General features: G+C 43.7%; 1 protein-coding gene across 1 annotated transcript in view; it reads right to left on the bottom strand.

The window, feature by feature from the left end:
- Nucleotides 1-6,100, bottom strand: part of FBXL5 (F-box and leucine rich repeat protein 5) — a 46,097-nt gene extending 39,997 nt beyond the window's left edge. The window contains exon 1 of the mRNA XM_086705408.1: nucleotides 5,919-6,100. Coding sequence (XP_086561534.1) covers nucleotides 5,919-6,002 — 84 coding nt within the window. The 5' untranslated portion in view covers nucleotides 6,003-6,100. The remainder of the gene's footprint in view (nucleotides 1-5,918) is intronic.
- Nucleotides 6,101-16,554: the final 10,454 nt, after the last annotated feature.

Here is a 16,554-nt window from a genome sequence, read left to right as displayed (position 1 = left end):
TGCTCTAAAGCAATAGTTCTCACCAAAGGTCAATTCTACCCTCCAGGAACTAATGTGCAAGGACATTTTTGGTTGTTAACCACTGCAGAAGTGCTACTGACATCTAGTGGGTAAAAAGCCAGGGATGCAGCTAAACAGTCACAAGAAAGAATCATCCATCTAGCCCAAAGTGTCAACAGTGCTGTGGTTGAGAAATGCTACTCTAAAGAAGTGTTTTTCAAACACATTTAACCATGACCTTTAGTCTGAAATACAGTGCAACCTACACACACACACACATCACAAACACTTCAAACAAATTTCAGGAAACAATTATTTCCCTCTCTACCCTGTGATGTACTCCAATATATACTTTTCCATTTCATTTTTTAAAGTCTATTTGTATCCCATGAAACTGATTCCATGACCCACTAATGGACTATAGAACACAGTAGGAAAAACACTGCTACAACAGGATATAAAATTTCTTAAATGACCTATAAACTTGTATACCTTGATGCCTGGCAAACTCAACCCCATAAACCTATATAGAACAGGATACACATAGTCAACAAATAGTAACAACCCAGTAACATGGTATCTCTCATATTTAAAAGGATTTGTAACTGGCTTTCTGTCTCAGACACTCTACAACCTAAAATCTTAAAACCTGGCTTCAAAGGGACTCAAAAAGTTGTGTCACTTAAAGACTAGATTAAGTTCAAACACACACACACACAGACACACACACACACGTACGTGTGTGTGTGTATATAATAGTACAATAAAAACCCAAACATTATTGCTTCAAATAAATTTTTACTCTTTATCTACTCAGCCAGACAATGCTATGATTCAATCAATGGAGATTTATACTCAATTAAAAAAACCTTAACTATATTATGGACTAACTATGAAAAAAAACTATGGCCCAGAGGTGAAATGTTTGCAGAAAATCATGTAACAGGTAATAAGTAACAAAATCAATAAGGTAATACAAAAAAATGTGGGCTTCAGAAGGGGGGAAAAATCCTATGATTAAAATTCTGTCTCTCCTAGTTACTAGTTGAGTGGGTTGGGTAAATTACTAAACTAAGTCTGTTTCCTCATCTTTAAATAACAGATAATACCTGTATCACGAGGCTCTTGTAAGGATTAAAAGAAATAATGTATGCATGTAGTAGGAACTCATTAAATTCCCCTTTCCTTCACTTTCTAGTTCTCAATTCAATATTCCCTCTAATAAACCAATCTCCCCAATACTAGTCAGTAACAGCTTTTACAGGTATGCAGAGAAAAACAAAGAAACTAAATTCTTCATAAAGCTACATCCAATTTTTTAAAATAATCTATTCAAGTTATTAGCTTATTTCCCTCTTAGGGCTTCAGTTACAAAATGTCCTTTGTTTATAAATTGATAAAGTAAATAGCACTTTTAATATCCTTACCTGAAAAACCTGGGCACTCCATAAAGCCCCCACCACTTATCTTTTATAACTGGCTTATGTGTAAGTCTGGGAATCTCTGTATTATGCACATCCTTAGAACCACCACCTATTTTGTTCTCAGCACTCAGTTCAAAGAGACTGAGACCACTCCTGAAACTTTAATGCACAGCGGACCATATACTTCCCTTGGCTCCCACTGTACCACATCTGGATTTCCACCTTAGCACAAATGTTAGATAGTAAACTCCTTAACAGGAATCACACCTTATATCACCAATGCAAGCTACTGACACAACACAGGGCCAACAGACAGTAGAGACTCCAGACTTACTGGCAGAATTAATGTTAAATTTTGAGGACTAGAGGAAAGACTGAGGAATCGGCGTAAACTGGAAAAAGGATGTCATCCAATGAAACGTTCACTAAAATCCTCCCAATCTGGAAGATGAGTGAATTAGCAAAAAAGATTTCATAACAGACTGTTACCCAAAAAGATTTTTCAGAAACTACTATAGTTTCATACAAATTAAATCATGATATAAATAGAAATCATGATCCTGGGGCACCTAGGTGCCTCAGCTGGTTAAGCCTCCGACTCCTGATCTCAGCTCAGGTCATGATCTCATTGTTCGTGGGTTCAGTGGGGAGTCTGTTTGGAAAGCTCTCTCCCTCTCTCTCTGCCCCTACCCAACTCATGTTCGCTAGCTCACTCTCTGTCAAAATAAACACACTTAAAAACAATTAAATTTAAAAAAAGAAAAGAAAAGAAATCATGATCCTGACTTGGGTTTCCATCTAGATCTGTAACTAACTGCTCATGTGAACTGGGTCTAGCTAATCTAGGCCTACAAGTCCCCAGCTATAAAACAGGAATAACCCTTCCTTTACTTACTTCAAAGGACTGTTGTCCAGATAACAGTGAAAAAAACTTTCCATGAAACCTTATATAAATTTAAGAGGAAATCCAAGAGCAAAGAATTAAATTAGGTATTACACAGCAATATTTAAAATGGCCTATAACTTCAGAGTATGTTACTCTAAGTAAACTATAGTCTAAGTATATAAATGATTGAGTTGATGCTAATAAATACATAGATGCTTCTAAAGTATATTGTACTTGAAAAGTTTGATACTGGAAATAAAACTGACTTCTTTTATAATTACTGTGCATTCAGAATCAACATTAGAATACAGTGAAATAATATATCTTGTACCTTTTTAGTTTGAGTACAAAAACTAGTTCTCATTTTGTAAAGTTTTACTGCTGGCTATTTGAATATCCGTGGTCTTTACCACCAAACAATGGTGAAGGCAAAACTTGAGATGATAAATGAATAAAAAAAAAAAAAAAAAAAAATTAGGGGCACCTGGGTGGCTCAGTCGGTTAGGCATCCGACTTCGGCTCAGGCCATGATCTCGCAGTCCGTGAGTTCGAGCCCCGCATCGGGCTCTGTGCTGACAGCTCAGAGCCTGGAGCCTGCTTCGGATTCTGTGTCTCCCTCTCTCTCTGCCCCTCCCTCACTTGCACTCTGTCTGTCTCTCAAAAATAAACATTTAAAAAAATTTTTTTTCTTAAATTAGTCCTTTAAGATTATTCATGCATCATAAAACACTTATCTCTCCACCCTGGCTCCCAAAGGACATCGTAGGAGATTTCCACTAGCTATTAGTATCAAGAAGAAATCTGGATATAGAATTCCTATAGTTTTTTTCTCCCTAAATCACCTTGATCTCTGATCCACAGTTTGGAAAACTGGACTTTTAATCTCCTTGATGAATATCTACAACAATCTCATTAACTACATCTAATTAAGAATTAGTGATAATTTTGACTTATGCTATGTCAAATTGAAAATGCTTTCTTAATTACTGCAAAAGGAAACATTTAAGTACTGAAAAGAATCTCATTTGACTCAGGTATTTTTTGTTAATGAATTTACTTATCTTGAGAGAGACAGACTGAGAGAGGTGGAGCAGGGGAGGGGGAGGGGCAGGGGCAGGAGAGAGGGAGAGAGAATCCCAAGCAGGCTCCGTGCCTTCAGCCCCAAGCCTGACACAGGGCTCCAACTCATGTACAGTGAGATCATGGCCTGAGCTGAAACCAAGAGTCAGGCGCTCAACAGATTGGGCCACCCAGGCGCCCCATACCCAAGTATTGGTTTTTAAAATGGCACTGTAAGGGACTCCTGGATGGCTCAGTTGGTTAAGCATCCGACTTTGGCTCAGGTCATGATCTTGTGGTCTGTGAGTTCAAGCCCTGAGTCGGTCTCCGTGTTAACGGCTCAGAGCCCGGAGCCTGCTTCAGATTCTGGGTCTCCCTCTGTCTGTGCCCCTTCCCTGCTTGCACTCTGTCTCTCTGTCAAAAATAAATAAAGATTAAAAAAAAAATTTTTTTTAATGACACTGTATATGGGACGCCTGGGTGGCTCAGTGGGTTAAGGGTCCAACTTTGGCTCAGGTCATGATCTCTGTGAGTTCCAGCCCCGTGTCGGGCTCTGTGCTGACAGCTCAGACCCGGCCCGCTTTGGATTCTGGGTCTCCCTCTCTCTCTGCCCCTCCCCTGCTCACCTCTCTCAAAATAATAAACATTTTTAAAAAAATTTTTAATGGCACTGTATAAGGCTGGTTAGTCTATCACGTAACTAAATAAAACTGTGACTCTTAACTACCACGGGAAAGTCACAACCGCCTGGCGAAAACCACAAACAGGCTGGGAAAGTGTACACGTGCACAAAAATTTCCGTAACAATTTCAAGCCATCTCCAGGCTGACCTGCAGAGAAGACCTCATATTCCTGAAGTCCTCACCAACTTTCCCTTTTCAATTTTGAGAAAGTAAAAAAAAAAAAAAAACAAAAAAAAACCTTTTTTTTTTTTTTTTTTTAATTTCCTGCAATTCGTGACCACTGTCGGAATAACTAAGTTGAAAGCCCAGAGGAGGTAAAAACACTGCAGCGATCTAACTGAAACACTTCAGGGTCGGGCAGCCTAATGGATGGCTTAACCCGCTCCTTTCGCTTCTTCTGGGTAAACGGTTCTCACCCTTGGCTGCACTGCGAGCTGGACTCACCGGGGGAGCTTCAAATTGTTCATACTTGATGCCAGGGTCACTCCCGAATTTTCAGTGCTTTGGGCACTGAATTTGGATTTTTAACAGCCTTGGGGGGGGGGGGGGCGATTCTAATCAGCTACCAAGGTTGAGAAGCACTGTCCTGGCCCGTCCTGTTTAAGCCTGTACCCGAATCGGGTTATTTTTTAATTTCCAAAATGGAAGGAGGAAAAGGGTGGTTGCGAGTGCTTTTTTAATTGCTGGTTTTTAACGTGGCTTCGCCCTGAGCCCTCTGGGCATCCTCCAACCACCTCACTGGGCTCTCACAACCCCTCTTTTCCCTCAACAGGGCTTTTGCTTAGTGCTGTGGAAGTTCTGAAAATTCACAAAAGCTGACTTCTGGGCTTCAACAAGAGTTGTTGAAATGCTTTTCATCTGGTTCATTTCTACACGAAAACGGGCCTGCCCGAAGTTTCCAGCACCTATGTGGACATAGGTGGCCCTTCTTTCCCCCAACGTAACACTGACAAAAATGTGGGCGCTTGATACTGCTTTAAAAACCCTAGCAGAAGGCCCTGAGCCATCTCCAGAAAAGTGCTTTTTCAGCTAATGCTGCACCAATCAAGAGTCCAAAAAGGTTCGCACAGTTAAACCAACTTTTTCCGAGGCCCGTTTCACTGGAGCCCACGTAAAGAATTCCAACAGAGAGTAGCGGTCGTATCACACGATCCACGCCGAGGAAATGCTCCAGGACAATAAAAGTTGCAAGGAGAAAGAGAACTCTAAACCAAGAGCGAAGCGTCTCCCCATCCTAGACCAGGAAACCTGGGGTTTCTCCCAAATCAAGCCAGGGAACGGCCGGGGGGCGTAAGATGAGCAGGGGGGGTGGCTGGGAGAAGCTGCCCCTCGAGCCAGGAAGCGAGCGAGAGATTCGGAAGGATGGATGGGTGGGTGGCGTCTGCAAACAGACCCGGGGGCCCCCAAACCGGCCGGGAGCAGGAGGAGGGGCGGCGGCGATGGGGGCGGCGGGGGACAGCTGCAGAAACGGCCGGCCCCAGGCGGACAGGAAGCCCAGCGCAGGTGGCCGGCCCGGGGTCCCCTAAGGTCGGTGGGGCGCGGAGGGGCCCCTCTCCCCAAGGGGGCGGGGGCGGGAGGCTCGGCACGGCCGCAGGCAGCGGGCCCGCCCGGCCAGGGGTGCGCAGCCAGGCAGGGGCCGCGCCGCGGGCCCCGAGGGCACGTCCGAGGCCGCCGGCCGGGCGGGGGCGCGGGCTCCCCGCCGAGGGTGCGGGGGAGCGAGCGCGGCGCTGACAGCTGCGCAGGCGGCAAGCCGCGCGGCGCGGCCCCGGGGGCCACGGGCGCGGCGCAGGCCAGGCCGCCCGGGGACCGGCCCGCTCCTCCTCGCGGCCCGCGCTGCCCGGAGCAAGAGACCCCGCGCACCGTTACCTTGTCGCAGTAGAGCCCCACCAGCTGCTTCATCCGCCAGTGCGGGGCGGTGAAGACGTCCACTTCTTCGGGGAAGGGCGCCATCGCCACCGCCTCAGCCTCTGCCTCAGCAGCCGCGGCCGCCGCCTCTCCATAGACACCCTCGCCGCGGGGCAGAGGCGGCGCGCCCCCCTGCGCATGCGCCCGCCCCGTCGGCGCGCGCGCCCGGCCTACTCGGCCGGCCGGGACGCGGGGACGCGCGGGCCGCCGCCATGCGGTCCCCGAGGCCCACGTGACCAGGCGCGCGGCGGCGGCGGCGGCGGCGGATGGAGCTCTGTCTTACCTGCTGGGTTTTTTTCGTGCTTGTCTCCTTCGCTTGCTGAGGAGAGAAACCCAAGTCTTTACCCTATTTGTTTCGCAACATAAAACACGTTATCCGAAGGCAGGGGGTGTCGTCTTGGAGGCCCTCTCAGCGCTGCCGCTACGCCCACCAGGCCTTGAGGCCGAGGCCGCCGAGCACAATGGCCGCGCTCGGGCCGGGAGCTGCGCCTGGGCGCCGCGGGCCGTGACGCCCATTCGCCCGGGTGGCTGTTCTGGGCGCCACTGGGCCCTCCTAGGCCGCCCTTTGCCTCCCTGCCGTGCCCAGGTGGCGGGCTCGACCTCCCTGCCCGCTGGTCAAAGGCCCCGGCTAATGGGTGGCCCAGGACCGGGGTTCCAAGAACTTAGGACCCACAGGGAAACGGTGCCGCGTGAACCGACTGGACACTGGCCGCCCCTCCGCTCGGGGCCGGCGCCCAGCCTGGGTCTGGGGGCAGGGCGGCATCTCCTCCCCAGCAGGCCGGAGGGGAGGGCAGCGTGGAATTCTGGCGCCTCCAAGGAAGGAAAAATGTCCCTTGGGAATCAGGGAGGCTGGAATGTACCTCAAGCACAGAAACACCAGGTCAGGGGTGTCAGAAAGTCTCGGGAGGTGGGGGGGGGGAGGGGCGAATGATCACAGAAGGTTAGTGCGGGGAAAGAACCTTGGTACACATCCCTCCATTTTAAGTCGAGATTCAGGGAGAAAGGAGACCAGCAAGGTCACTGCCGAGAGGTCAGTCTCTTCCCCACAGGTCACGTGCCCCCGCCCCCTCCAGACCTCAAGGAAACCTAGGGAGACCCTGTCACGGGCTCCGCAGATCACGATCAAACCTCGACTGGCTGGTTGGTGGACTAATGGACACACAGAGAAATGGGAGAAAACAGGGAAGGCTGAGAACCTGAAAGTGTTACGTTATTTGCTTAATGACTATAAACTGTGGGAAGGAAAGAAACAGGATCTGTTCATCCTTTATCTCCCCATTATCTGTCACAGTTCCATGACAACATGGGTTTGATGAATATTCAATAAATGATGGATAGAAGGTGAGAAAGAATCTTGCAATAGGGCGCATCTGTTTATTTCTCATCTTACTATGTGCCCTTTATGGACAGGAAGTATGAGCAGCGGTTAAAAGCACAGACTGGGGATAAAGTAAGATTCCTGGTTTTGCCAGATACTGCTTGTATGACTTTGAGTAAGCTACATGAGGTCTTTGTGCCTCAGTTTCCTCTTCTAGAAAATAGGGACAAAACTATGGACTAAATGCTTGTGTTCTCAAGTTCATATGTTGACCCCCTGCTTCACCCTGTGATCGTATTAGGAAGTGGGCCTTTGGAAGGTAATCAGGATTAGATGAAGTCATGAACATTAGGTCGTGACTGATTGTTGCCCTTGCAAGAGTCACTAGAGAGCTTGCTTCCTATGCCATGGGATAGAAGCGGAAATTGGCAGTTCACAACCGGGAAAAGGATTCTTACCACGCTGGCATCCTGATCTTGGACTTCCAACCTCTAGAACCATGAGAAATAAGTTGCAGTTGTTTATAAACCATCCAGTCTGTGGTATCTTCGTTAGAGCTAAGACAAATACCTCCTCATGTCACTGTTAGGAGAATTAAGAGAGTTCATATATTTGACCTGCTTATGTTAGCACCTGGCACATAGTAAATACTGCCTGTAAGCTATTATTATTAAAACAGCTTTGTGAGGTAGTCCTGTAGGAAACTAAGTCCTGAAGACACTCTGGTAATTGCCTAACATCCCACAAATTAGTAACCGAATAATCTGGCCATATGAATCTAGGTCCAGTAACACCCTCTCAGGCACTGTTAGTTGTGTGGGGTACGGAGATATGGTTTATGCATCTAAAGAAACAAGAATAACACTTAAATAATAGAACATAGATAGGGCCCTTAATATTTCTATCATCCTCTTCCCCTTTCCCCTTCTTTCTTTTAAAATTTTTTTAAATGTTTATTCATTTTTGAGAGACAGAGACAGAGCATGAGCAGGGAAGGGGCAGAGAGAGAGGGAGACACAGAATCCCAAGCAGGCTGCAGGCTCCAGGCTGTTAGCACAGAGCTCAACGCGGGGCTCGAACTCATCAACTTCAAGATTATGACCTGAGCCGAAGTCAGGCACTCAACCGACTGAGCCACCCAGGTGCCCCTCCCCTCCTTTCTTTTAAACTCTGCTCTTTCACCAGGGCTTTGCTTCTATGTTTTTTAATGTCCCCCAGAAGACATTGTCTCATTTCCGTTCTATTTCTTTACTTCGTTCGGGTCTTTCCCCTCAGCTGTCTTGAAATGTAGAATTAGGTGAACCAGTTTATATGGAGAAATGAGTTCCAAGAGAACATGCATTTTGTTTTATGCTCAGCGGTTAGAACAATGCCTATCATACGTTACTACTTAATATTTGTGGAAAAAAGAAAGAAAGAATAGAGGCACCTGGCCAGCTCAGTGGGTAGAGTGTGCAACTCTTGATCTTGGGGTTGTAGGTTCAAGACCCAGGCTGGGTGTAGAAATTACCTAAAAATAAAAGTCTTTAAAAAAAAAAAGAAGGAATGAGGGAAATTATTGGCATTCTGTAATTTCCTCATTTTAACTGACTTTTACTACACCGTATTCTATTTCTCAATACTTGTTTGTATCTGTGTTGTTCACCTGTGTATCCCCAGATGCAAGCACATTAAATAAGTGTTTAACAACAACAACAAATCCTTCCACACACAGTTTTGCTGTAACCCAGAATTTGAAGCTCTGCAGTCAGCTCAACAATAATAACAGCCACTTTGGACTGTGGCCATTTCAGGGAATTTGTTCAAGATGACAAAATGAAAGAAGTAAAGTGATAAAAAAATAAATAAGTCCTGTGGATCATTCTTCCCCTTGAAAGAAGCTGTTAACATTAGCTCTATATGCTGAGTAATGTGGCAATTAATCACGTGCTATATCCAGAATAAATGATTGATTTACATTAAACTTTAGCCCCAGAAAGAAGACCTTGATCAGCGTAGTCTCATTATGGGTCGCTGCAGCTACAGCAGATCAGGAACTGTTATGGAGGCCAAGCTTGTCAGTTAAACCACCTCTCTCTGATTTCTTCTCCTATATGACAGAGAAGGAACTCTAACAGACCATCTAGCTATCGGCTACCTTAAGGAGACTGGAGAGACATGTGAACAGAGCACTGAAAATCCACATCGCTTAGTGCCTGGTGTATTGAGGGTTCCTTCTTTCCTGCTCTCATTGTCTCTGAAAAACTGCATGACACGGGGGGGGGGGGGGGGGGGGAAGATGCCAAATCATTCCATGGTGACCTAAAAATATGATGGTAGGCCTCTTGGCTAGTATTTTCCAACCCTAGTTTGGAGGGCCCTGGAAAGGCTTAGTGGTCAAGGAAAGTCAAATCTAAGGCATTTAACTCTGTTTATCTGAGTGACACAGCACTTTCCCCAACAGGGGGTGAGTTGTGAAAACAAGCGATGGAAGAATGTTGCTGTTGCAAAAACAGTTGGAATCCCAGTCCTAACTCGGTACCAGAATTGATCCTCACTGTCAAAACAGCCAATCAACAGTTTGCTGCAACAGGCTAGGTTGATTCAGGAGTAAAGATTTTAGTAGGGTTGATGGCATTATTAAAAGAAAAGATAGCCAGATTTGAAATGCAAGGCCATTTTCTTTCTTTCATTTTCCTTTAGGATAGTTTATATGCAAATGGCCCTCAGAAACGGAAATATATATACAGGCCTGTAGTTTGCCCCAAACCCTTACTTTCTTTTTTTAATTTAAATAGTGAATGCTATCTCCCCATCGGTGTTCACTGTATAATAATAGATGAGTCACTGTATTAGTTTGCTAGAGCTATTGTAACAAATATCACACACTGGGCAGTTTATACAACAGAAATTTATTTTCTCACTGTTCTGAAAGTCCAACATCAAGGTGTCGGCATGTCTGATTTCCTCTGAGACCTCCCTCATTGCCTTGCATAGGGCCACCTTCTCGTAGTGTGCTCACAGAGCCTTTCCTCTGTCCTGTGTATGTCTATGTCCTTATCTTCTTTTCATACAAGGATACCAGTAAGATTTGATGAGGGCCCACCCTAACCACTTTATTTTAACTTACTCACCTCTTTAAAGGCCTGATCTCCAAATATTGTCACATTCTGAGATACTGAGGGTTAGGGCTTCAACAAATAAATTTAGGGGGGAACACATTTCAGCCTGTAACACTATGGAAAGAAAAGTTTGTCATAAAGATATGATAAAACTTTTTATATAATGACCAAAAACACTGGAAACAACTAGATGTCCCTCAGAAGGATACTGGATTACAGCACATTCATTCAATGGACAAATAGGCATCTGTTTAAAAAAAAGCATAAGATATGGGGTGCGTGGCTAGCTCATTTCATAAGGCATGTGACTCTCGGGTTGCCTGGGTGGCTCAGTCGGTTAAGCGTCCAACTTCAGCCTAGGTCATGATCTCACCATTCCTGATTCGAGCCCCGTATCAGGCTCTGAGCTGACAGCTCAGAGCCTGGAGCCTGTTTCAGATTCTGTGTCTCCCTCTCTCTCTCTGCCCCTTCCCCACTCACACTCTGTCTCTCTCAAAAATAAACGTTAAAAAAATTTTATTTAAAAAAACAAACAAACAAAAAAATAAAGCATGTGACTCTTGATCTCAGGGTTGTGAATTCAAGCCCCATGTTGGGCATGGAGCCTACTTTAATATATGTATATGTACATATACATATATATATACCTTTTAACATATATACATACATATGTACATATGTGTGTATACATATACATATATATACCTTTTAACATATATATTTTACACATATATTGTACATATATATGTATCTACATATATATGTTTGTTTATATATATGTTTGTATATATATATATGTATGTTTATGCTTAAAAGCATAAGCATAAGATAGATCTATGTTGCTGGATGGAATGAAATCAAGATTTTCTAAGTTAGAAAAATGTAGAGAATACTTTGTTAAATAGGATCTCCTTTGTGTTAAAAAAAAAAAAAAAAAAAAAAAAAAAAGGTACGGGGAAGCCTGGATGGCTCAGTCGGGTAAGTGACAGATTCTTGATTTCAGCTCCGGTCATTATCTCAGGTTTGTGAGATCAAGTCCCACATCAGGCTGTGCAGTGATAGTGCAGATAGTGCAGAGCCTGCTAGAGATCGCCTGTCTCCCTCTCTCTGCCCTTTTCCTCCCCCTCTCAAAAATAAATAAACATTAAAAAAACAAAAAGTATGTTTCTAGAATAAAAACAGAAATTTGTAAACAGGGGTTCTGAGACGGGAAGCAGTTAAATACCTTTCAAATACGTACCTTTTGGTATAGTTTTATTATTTTACTACACGCACCTGTTGGTCTTCAGTTATAGAAATTCATTAATAAGAATATGCATTTTAACAGAATTTAGGCAATAACTTTTAAATCTTTAATACTATGAGAGGAAAAATGTTTGATTATACATAATCAGTAGCAACAGTGCTCATTGAACATAGAGTCATTTTATGCTTATCCCAAGTTTTTATTCGAACCTGTATCGTACGCCTGCTTTGCCTCTCTGGTTTCTCCGCGTACCCTGCCCTTTAGTCCACAATCATCTTTCCCGTAGGACTGGAGGCATCTTCGAGGGTAGGGACAATGTTTTAAAGACACTGAGGAAATGGGTCCGGTAAAGTGTTAAGTGAAAAAGAGCAGGATCAAAATTGTACTTACAGTATAACCCACACGCACGTTTACAACATGCATAAGAAGGATTAGAAATAGATGAGGTGAAATCTTAATAAGTCTCCTCTGAATAATAAGAATTATAAGTGATTCCTTTCCTCTTTTACATTTTTTCTATTTTTCCCAATGTTTTAAATGAACATGCTCTACTTTTAATGTCAAAAATACAGGGGCGCCTGGGTGGCGCAGTCGGTTAAGCGTCCGACTTCAGCCAGGTCACGATCTCGCGGTCCGTGAGTTCGAGCCCCGCGTCAGGCTCTGGGCTGATGGCTCAGAGCCTGGAGCCTGTTTCCGATTCTGTGTCTCCCTCTCTCTCTGCTCCTCCCCCGTTCATGCTCTGTCTCTCTCTGTCCCAAAAATAAATAAACGCTGAAAAAAAAAATTTAAAAAAAATAATAAATAAATAAAACCTTAGAGATACAAGGGGCGTGGAGAAGGGGGTGGGGGGGTGGAAGCAGGGGGTGGGGGGGTGGAAGCAGGGGGTGGGGGGGTGGAAGCAGGGGGTGGGGGGGTGGCTATCTACCACCTTGGACATTTTCCTGTTTGATGGCCCTTTGTGTCCACAATGGGTCTCAGTATCCCTTTCCAGAACTTCAAGTTTGCATTTTTGGAGCACATGCTTCCCATTCTCGGCTAAGCTGATAGGGCATCAGATTGGAATACAGATGCTCCTTCTTACTGTGCCCTTTTTTACAGGTGTGGCCCTGTCTCCCCTAGAGGTGGCTGGCTGGTGCCTTACATATGAGAAAAAGAATCGCTCGGACATATACAAAGGCATAGGATAACTGAAGAGCTGAGGAGAGGAAGAGACGTAAAACATAAAGGGATACATAGGTAAGACAGAAATAAAAAAAAGATGAACAGAGTGAGGGAGGAATAAAAAAGAAAAATGTATAGGTGGAAATAGAAAGGAGAACGCAATGCTTAAATTTTACTAAGGTCTTACTATGTACCAGGCATTATAAATTCTTTACATGAATTATCATGTGTAGTCCTTACAACTACTATATGCGGAAGGTTCTATTTTTTTCTCATGTGACAGAAAAGGGAAATGATGTTTAGACAGAGGTCTTGATTTGTCCAAGGTCATAGAGCCAGTTAGTGGAAAATCAGGACTATAAATCTATGTCATACTCATCCTAGAATATGCACTTAAACTTACACTGAAAAGACAATTTTGTCATTAGTTTATGTCAACAAACTAAATGACTAACATGTGCTCTTAATCTCTGACCTGGAGCCAAAGGTTACTGCAAAGAACGCGGGCTACCCCATAAACTACATGTGTCCAAATATAGAAGTCTCAGTCCTTAGGTTACCTTTTGAAGATTAGTAGTTCAGATAATGCTAAGAACATAGTTTTGCTTCATTACAAATATGGACAAATAATGTGTATAATGGCTTCTAATGTTTCTTTGCAAAAATTTCAACCGAGTAACAGCCTTCCATTTCCTAAACATACCTGTGTGTCACTTATCTTATTCTTAATAAATGGTGCCAAGTGAATTCCAACTTCTTGACTTCCACTCAAAGGGCCTATTATGAGCTAACAGGATGTTGCTGTGTATGTGGCCTGAGGGAAAGGTGGCTACTCTCAAAGACAACTTGACTCAGCTGTTTGCACTGTGTAGCGAGGAAAAGCATCGCAAGTTTCGGAACGGAAAGGACCGATAAGCTTCCTGTAAATTGTCGGGCTTACATTTATTGTAATGATGAAATCTGGCAGGCAATTGCTTAATCCTGCCTACAGAAGGGGCGGAGGGGATTATTTAGGGAAGTACCAGTTCTGTTTCCTTCCTCCTTACCAGTGACATTTAAATTTGAGAAACAAAACAGATGAACACAGGAGAAGGGAAGGAAAAATAAGATAAAAACAGAGAGGGAGGCAAACCTTAAGAGAGTCTTAAATACAGTGAACAAACTGAGGGTTGCTGGAGGGGTGTTGGGTGGGGGGATGGGCTAAATGGGTGATGGGTATTAAGGAGGGCACTTGTTGGGATAAGCACTGGGTGTTATACGGAAGTGAGGAATCACTAAATTCTACTCCTGAAACCATTATTACACTATATGTTAGCTAACCTGAATTTAAAGGAAATGAAAAATAATAATAAAACGCATGCAAAGAGAGAAAGAAGCAAACCAAGAAACAGACTTTTTTTTTTTTTTATAAATTTTTTTTTTTCAACGTTTATTTATTTTTGGGACAGAGAGAGACAGAGCATGAACGGGGGAGGGGCAGAGAGAGAGGGAGACACAGAATCGGAAACAGGCTCCAGGCTCTGAGCCATCAGCCCAGAGCCTGACGCGGGGCTCGAACTCACGGACCGCGAGATCGTGACCTGGCTGAAGTCGGACGCTTAACTGACTGCGCCACCCAGGCGCCCCGAAACAGACTTTTTTTAAATGTTTATTTATTTATAGAGAGAGACATAGTGTGAGCAGGGGAGGGGTAGGGAGGGGGGCACAGAATCTGAAACAGACTCCAGGCTTTGAGCTGCCAGCCCAGAGCTGGATGTGGGGCTCAAACTTGTGAGCTATGAGATCATGACCTGAGCAGAAGTCGGATGCTTTATCAACTGAGCTACCCAGGTGCCCCAAGAAACAGGCTCTTAGCTGTAGAGACCAAACTGATCCTTACCAGAGGGAAGGTGGCTGGGGGAATGGGAAAAATAAGTGAGAGGAATTAAGGAGTGCACTTGTGATGAGCACGGGGTGTTGTATGGAATTGCTGAATCGTTACATTGCACACCTGAAACTAATAAAACACTACCTGTTAGCTAAAAAGAAAAAAACAACAAAAACCACAACAAACCTTCATAAACCCAAAACACAGTACAAAAAATATCTGCAGTTACATAAGGCAACTCCCAGAAAACTTTTAGATGCTGACAGCTATATGGGCAGAAACAGGAATGTCATATATACCTTTGATTCCCATGGGCTGATACCTTTTTTTTTTTAAATACCCTCTGCCACTACCTACCTATCCATGAGATCTTGGGCAAATCACTTGCCCTTTCTGGGAAGCTTTTGAGAATGATAAGGCGTGATAAGTAATTAATACATACAATCTACAACACCTGTAAAAAGGACTCTCCCAGACAACTGCTTACCTATTATGGGAAATCAATCACCAACCAACCAGATAAGTCTATCAAGAGTTAGTTGACCTTTACCCAATCATTATTTGCTTTGGGTAACTAGTTTAACTGTAATTAGTTTAATTGTGATTCATTTTACTGTGATTAGTTCCATTCACTTTTCCTGAAATGTCTCTACCAAGGTGATTTTAGACTATTACAGTCCCTTAAGTGCGAGATTATAATAGCACATTGACATGTGCTTGTAATTGAACTACTTGAAAAGTATTCTTTAACAGTAGAGAGATAGTACAGCAGACTGGGTAAGAGTGCGAATCCAGTTTCCTTTTCTGTAAAATGGGATAGTGAGTTCTTCCTCACTGTGTCCTGAGAATTGTATGTTGTAAGGAACTTTGTAGAGTCTAGCATAGGAAGCACTAAATATTAACTATTGCTTTTGCTTGTGTAAAAGAGGAAATTAGACAAGATATTCTCTTTGGTCTCCTCCAGTTCTGAATTCTGGGCCTCAAGGAACAGCACCTTGAAAGCTGGTTCTTTGGGCAAATCCTATAAATTAATTAAACTGGAGAAGGGAGGGATTCAATTAGATTGGGCTGTAAGTGACTGAAGACCCAAAATGACAAGAAACAAGAGAGGTTTTCTTCTTTTTCTCAGGGTATTAGTTATCTGCTGCTGTGTAACAAATTGCTCCGAACCTTAGTGGTTTAAAACAACATTTATGATTTCACAATTTCTAAGGATCAAGAATTGCAGAGTGGCCTAGCTGGGCCATGCTGATCGAGATTCCCTCATGAGTTTGCAGTCAGGCTGGGAGCCAGATATCGAGATTTCACCGGGACTAATGTTGGAAGTGAGAGCACAGGATCAGACAGATTTAGGTTCCCATCCTTCCATGCTATGGGACCCAGAGCAAATTACCCAAACCTTGAATTTCTGGGTCCTCACTGATAAACTAGGAGACACCTCAAGTGTTGTGTGGCAAACACCTGAGTTAATAAGTGTAACAGGCTTTGCACAGTAAGAATTCAATGCTATGTATGTATGTATGTATATGTGTGTGTATATATGTATACATATATATGTATACATATATACACACACATATATATAATAAGAATATTCCAGGGACAGCTCAGTCAGTTAAGTATCCAGCTCTTGATTTCAGCTCGGGTCACGATGTCAGGATTCATGAATCGTGCTGACAGTGTGGATCCTGCTTAGGATTCTCTCCCTCTCTCTCTGTCCTTCCCTCGCTCATGCACGCATGCACTCTCTCTCTCTCTCTCTCTCTCTCTCTCAAAATAAATAAACTTTAAAAGATCTTTGTGAAATGTTACCAAACGTAAATGTCCAATTTGGGTCAGCTTTAGGATAGATCAAAATAAGAGGAATGTTCTTATTCACGAAAAATTACAGATTTACATGCATT

Source organism: Puma concolor, chromosome B1 (assembly GCF_028749965.1).
Source record: "Puma concolor isolate L17-30 chromosome B1, mPumCon1.1.hap2, whole genome shotgun sequence".
In the NCBI taxonomy this organism is placed as follows: Eukaryota; Metazoa; Chordata; class Mammalia; order Carnivora; family Felidae; genus Puma; species Puma concolor.
The sequence above is the reverse complement of the archived record's forward strand: the minus strand, read 5'-3'. Positions and strand labels throughout refer to the sequence as shown.